At 33.5% G+C, this 6,000-nt stretch overlaps 1 protein-coding gene across 1 annotated transcript in view; it reads right to left on the bottom strand.

Annotated features, from left to right (window-relative positions):
- Nucleotides 1-6: 6 nt before the first annotated feature.
- Nucleotides 7-6,000, bottom strand: part of LOC106688999 (homeobox protein EMX1) — a 136,800-nt gene continuing 130,806 nt past the window's right edge. The window contains exon 3 of the mRNA XM_014433733.3: nucleotides 7-1,947. Coding sequence (XP_014289219.1) covers nucleotides 1,693-1,947 — 255 coding nt within the window. The 3' untranslated portion in view covers nucleotides 7-1,692. The remainder of the gene's footprint in view (nucleotides 1,948-6,000) is intronic.

Genomic DNA, 6,000 nt, shown 5'->3' with positions numbered 1-6,000 from the left:
ATATATATTCCAATATAAGAAAAAATCAAAATGTGGTGGATTTTGACCAACATTGACGACATTTGCAAAAATAGTTTATTTTTTTACACCTAGAGCGAAAGGAAATAGTATACTGATGAATAAGAAGCACGGAATAATTTGATTTGCACAGTTAATAGTGATTTCCTGCAAGGACAAAAGCGATATGATCAGGATATGGGTTGTAGAGTACAGGTCATGTAGTGTTGGTGCAATACGGACTATACTTAAAGGGCACAACTCGATGATAGGGTCAATGAGCAAAGATAGGATGATCGCTGTGCATTACGAAATCTATCCAAGAAACGAGGACCGCTTATAACCGGGAATTTAAATTTTATCTGATGACCAAAGGCAAATGTTGCGAATAAGTTACAAGATGAGGAGTTTAAAATCTACAATGGTGTAGAGTTTAAACTTTAAATTGTATGTACCATTTGGAAATATACAATATTATTGTCGGTTTTTTAAATATTTATTTAGGATATGGCGGAGGTGTGAGTCCAAATCAAAATGTATTTATATATGTGTATGTGTGTGTGTGTGTTTTACCATAGGGACCGTTTTGCACGACCTAAGAATATAGAAAGTAAAAAAAATCTATTTTCTAGATCAAACAACAAATTAGGGGGATTTTCATGTTTGTTTTTTTTCTTTCTTTCTTCAAATGGGAAACGTTATCAGGAAATAAATATAGAAACGAATAAACTAAAGATCTGCTGAATAATACATTTAACAAACTAATTTAAGCGAAAAAAAAATGAATGCAGAAACGGGCTGAGATACCACGCGGGACTCCGGCCCTTTTGTAGATTTAGCGACACAACTTCTTTACCTTTTTTTTGGGTTTGAATATGCGTTTATAACTTCTCAATTACCTTCGGAGAGAGCGAGAGACTGAGGAAGAGCGATGGAGAGAGAGTTGGAGGGTTGAAAAAAAATCAGAAGGTGGCCGAGAGATGAAGAGCCAGCCGCCCGCGGCCGGTGAGGAATCTGGACCGGAATAAAAAAAAAGTCGTGGACGGGAGATGTCCCGTGGGACTGGGCGGGATTGATGTCCCTTGTCCCATTGTTAGGGGAGACACCTGTTCCGACCTCTATGCTAATGTCCCACTGAGGCGAATCACTAAGGACTCGTTCAATTTGTTCGTCGAGTCGTCGTTAGCGGCACCATTAGCTGTGCCATCTGGTTCTCTCACGAGGAGTTACCACTGCCTTTCATATAACAACCAGCCCTTAGGATATACATATCTATATGTTTGTACATCATAAATGGTAACTAGAATTTCCTTAAAGAGAAGCGACTGTGTTCAAATGCAAATGCATTTACTTGATGGCATACAAATGGTTTCTGCACTACTTCAACTAATGTACATTATTAAAAGTTTTTTTTAATCAATTATAAAACAAGAAGTAATCGAAAGCAGTTATTTTATAAAAGTTTCGAATCACATTTTATTACATAATGTTGAAAAACAATTTTTTGGATCACATCCTTAAAAACCTGAAACCAGAAATAATTGAATTATTATTGGTTAAATCAGCCGAGTACAGCTGATCATCCTACTCTTGATTAGGAACAGCAAGATTAGCAAGCTAGTCAAGATGACATTCAACACTATGACTAAATCAGATCAAAAGTCAATATCTTGAAAAGGCGACACTCAGCGATCACTACGCTTCGTCGCCGCTGGTCGACTCGTGCCTGTGTATCGAGTGGTACTGCGGGGGCTGGTTGGCGCTGTTGGGCTGCTGTTGTTGGGGATTGCCCTGGGGCTGGCCGCTGTTTGGTTGCGCCGTCTCCTGCTTCCATTTGTTCACGTGATGCGAGTTCTTGTTGCTAGCCGCTGCTTGTTGCTGGGCCTTCGCTTCCTCCTCCTGCTGCATCCGTTTATGCTTGGTTCTCCGGTTCTGGAACCAGACCTTCACCTGCGCAACAGAAATAACATGTCGTTAGATATTTTCTATTTATAGTCATGAAATAACAATAAATATAAATGTTATAAAATCAATCATATTTGATTATTGACACCAAGTAATTTTGAACTACTCTGTAAATCAGAAACACTGTAATTTTTGGGGTAGTTTTAAAATTAATTTAATCCTTGATACATTTTTAATTTTAAAAAAGTATTAAGTTTTAAAAATTTAAAATAAGGATTAGACAAGGATTACACAAACAATGAATATAAAAGCACTAATACATTTTATTTCATGATTGGGACTGTTATATCACATGAGTCTAAAAGTAAAAAATGATCTGGCAGAATTCTATAAGTCAGTGAAATCGTACCAAATACAATCTACAAGATTAATAATTTGTACTTTATAATGAAACAGGGCACTGTTGTACAACATGGTTGAGTTTATGTTGATATTGCCTAGTACCAGGAAAGATTGCATGTATTTGGGTATTGAGCATCCAAATCAACCTCTATACTGTTTATCATCCACCGAGTGTAAACACTCGCTGTAAACTTTACGGACTTCAACAAAACGCACAAAGAAGCTTGGAAAAATAAGATTAATCAATATCAAGTACTTCCAATACTGTGAGAAATCTAATCACACTCCAATAAAAATAAAGATTTAAGGAATACAATCTTGGAAAAATTGTTACCGCTCTTCTTTTGTCCGCTAATCTTTTTTCTTTTGGGAGTGATTTCTTTTCAACTGTTGTACAATATTTATAATACAGGCAAATACTTGATAGAGTCATCAATCGATCGGCCACATCTGTTGATGTGCAAACCATCGGAGACCAAATAGTAACTCAAACGTGATAAAGCATCCAAAACTTCAAACTGGAAACATAAGGCGGTAATCGAGATACAAATTGGCAATCGGCTGTTCGCTATTAACATCAAGCGACGGGTGTTGGCAGGTCGTCGCAGTTGGCCGCTCAGTACATCCCGACAATAGCGTCATCAACGGACAACGTACGAATTAAAAGGATGTTAAGCGGGGATGCCCCAAGAGGGTCGTTGATGGATGAGGACGAGGGAGAAGGATAATGGGAGGCACTAGCACATCTGTTCCCTGATCGGATTATGGTTTTACAGTCGAGGGTCGGTCTGTAAAAATTGACGGGGCGTGATGGTCCCTGGGCACCAATAGGCGTTCCGCTTTATAACAGCCATTCTACGATTTAATTGGCTGCGGCAGACCCCACCCACCCCTATATGGGCCAATCAGAGGGCGAACTACTTACCATACAACCCCTGATCTATAAAGGCTCATACCAGCCACTTACGAGATATAGCTCCCCCGTGGGCCCTCCTAATACTATCGCGCCCTCTAGCTAATTCCTTCCGTTTTATTGACCACCGTTGGGGCTGTATTATCGGCCTTAGCTCTTAAACGGTAAATCGGTTCGGTTAAGGCAGACAAATTGCTCTTGGAATCCCTCTCTAGCCCTCGTACATCCTAAAGTTACGACTTGTTAAGGTGATTCGGATGTAGTAATACTTAAATCAGTTATGTTATTTACGATTAAGATATTTATTTATCGTCATAATTCCTCGTTCCAGTAGAAAACAAAATAAAGCGCCAGTACTCTGTAAATTATTAGGATGCGATTACCCATACTCTTTAATAACGCACTACTACCTTGAACATAGGCCATGCACTACACCGATAATTATCCTTGCATAAATAATTTAAATTAGAGCATTCAGACTATTACTTTCAAAAAGAATTTTTAATTATTTACCCAAAATAAAAACTTTCAGAAAAACAAACAACCAAAATATATTTCTTATTCAAGGCCATTTTGATTCCCTTTTTTAAACAAAAATGATAAAAATAACATACCAAATAATACTTCTAAATTAACTAAATCTAAGTTATATATTTTGTATGTGTTGTCAGGAATATTTAAATTACTACACTTTTCACAATTCTTAGACAAAGTTAATGGTAAATAAATTTCTAAAAAACTTTTTGTTCATACCGAAATACAAATATAGATTATAAATATTACATATTCTAACTTTATTTAATAATATATTCAAAAATCGTCTTTTTTTTCTTCCCCACCCCTTTAACTAAACTAAGAGTGAAAACTGAAATGATCCAATAAATATTTGTATTTAGTAAGTACAATCTCTATAACATCCCACAACCAAGCATCTCTCTATAGTATTAGATTAACAAAGCAGATCTCTAAAACCTAAGATCCCAAACAATGTAGACCAGAAATAACACATCTCAAACCAATATCTTTAAAAATGAGTATGTAATAGTGATATTACATCGTACCAAAGCTCTTTAACGAATACAGTCAATTATGTAACACTAACAATGTTTAAAAAAAATAGATAGAAACAATTTAAAGTATACAGCATTGTGTTAAACCGAATTCTAAAAATTGGACTGCTGAACACAGAAATGATATAAAAATTCAAACATTGAGTGGTAATAAAATCAAAACTTTGGTTCATGTTCTATGAATATTTTAGCAAGCAATAACGGTTTTTAGCAGAGCCATTTCAGTCACAAGTACATTTAACTATTTAATATAAATATTTAAATAATATGAAAATAATCCCCATAAAAATTATTTTTATAGCAATTGCATTTGATGAAAACTTCACCACTTTATCTCTTCACGGTTCAATTAATACTTAATGTGTTCACGATGAAAATTATGGTAAACAAAAGTCAAAGTTTTGTGCGATATGAGTCGGTCAAAAATTGTCTTTATTGGCCAGATTTGTTTCTCTCTCTCTCAATCACTCGAACCTCATCAAAATCGAAAATTTAAGTTAAACTCTTGTACATCCAGTTTTTGTTTCTCCAAGCGTCAGTAACAGTTTGAAGAAGACATCTACACCGTGACGCCATATGAAGCGAAGGTGTTGGTTTTTCTGCCCCACGAACCTGTTTGATGGAAACGTCTTGGAAAAAGTTCCCGTACTTGAACCGCGCTTCTAAGACTAAGGCAACGGAAAAATCTGTATTACAAGAGAATATTTGCTTTTTTTCATAAAAAACAACGTCATTAGTCGAGTATTAAAAATTATTGTATTATATTTTATGCCTATATTTTTTTTATTTAAGGCAATCCACAGCAATAGTGATATTTGCTTATACCAGTCTTCAATGTTCATCATATTTCTAATATCATTATTTTCCAAGCTTGATGATAAGAGGTGATGTTATACTAATAATTTAGATACAAATAAATTCTATGATTGAAAGTAATATTAATAATTATAAAACAATAAATAAAAGAAATTAAATAATATTTAGAATATATAGAAGAAAAAGAGAAAAAAAATTATTAGACGAGAATGAAAAGAAAATTAAAAGATAATAAGAGATAAGTAATAAAAAGATTGTTGAAAGAAGGAAAAAACAAATTAGGCTTATAAAGGATTTTAAAACTTCATTCCGTTTTTATTATATTTTATTGATTTATTTTTTGCTTTTTATTATATACCACAGATCTGCAACAAGAAAAAACTTCAAGGATTAATGATATTGAGCCGAATATTATAAAATAATCAAAGTAACTGTAACCTCACTAACAGAAGTTGAAGAAACATGTTTTCAATAGTATTAAATTTATTTATTTATAAGAATAAAAAAGAAAATTAATTTTATATAATAAGACGATTAAATTAATGCCATGGGTAATACATTAAATTTTACTGAATTATTCCGGACAAAATCACTTCTAACATAATATAAAAAATAATATAGTTTTCTTACTAATTTATCATAAATAATAAAGATGATATTAATGGTATAGCTTAGTTAATTAAACGTACCTTATTAAGTCAGGTCATTGAAAATTTGAAAAGGAATTTCAGAAAAAAAATTAAAAGTTTTTCTCAACGATTCTATATGTTCTTCGAGAGTACTACATTTACATCTTACATTGGTCCAATATTAAATGGATTATGTTTTAATGTTTTTGCACAGTTATTTTTAAGTGTTTATCTTTAAAAAAAAATATTAAGTTCAGTTTTCTATTTA

Source organism: Halyomorpha halys, unplaced genomic scaffold (genome assembly GCF_000696795.3).
Source record: "Halyomorpha halys isolate HHAL.00 unplaced genomic scaffold, Hhal_1.1 Scaffold1255.1, whole genome shotgun sequence".
In the NCBI taxonomy this organism is placed as follows: Eukaryota; Metazoa; Arthropoda; class Insecta; order Hemiptera; family Pentatomidae; genus Halyomorpha; species Halyomorpha halys.
Note: the sequence above shows the minus strand (reverse complement) of the source record. Positions and strands in the feature narration are given on the sequence as shown.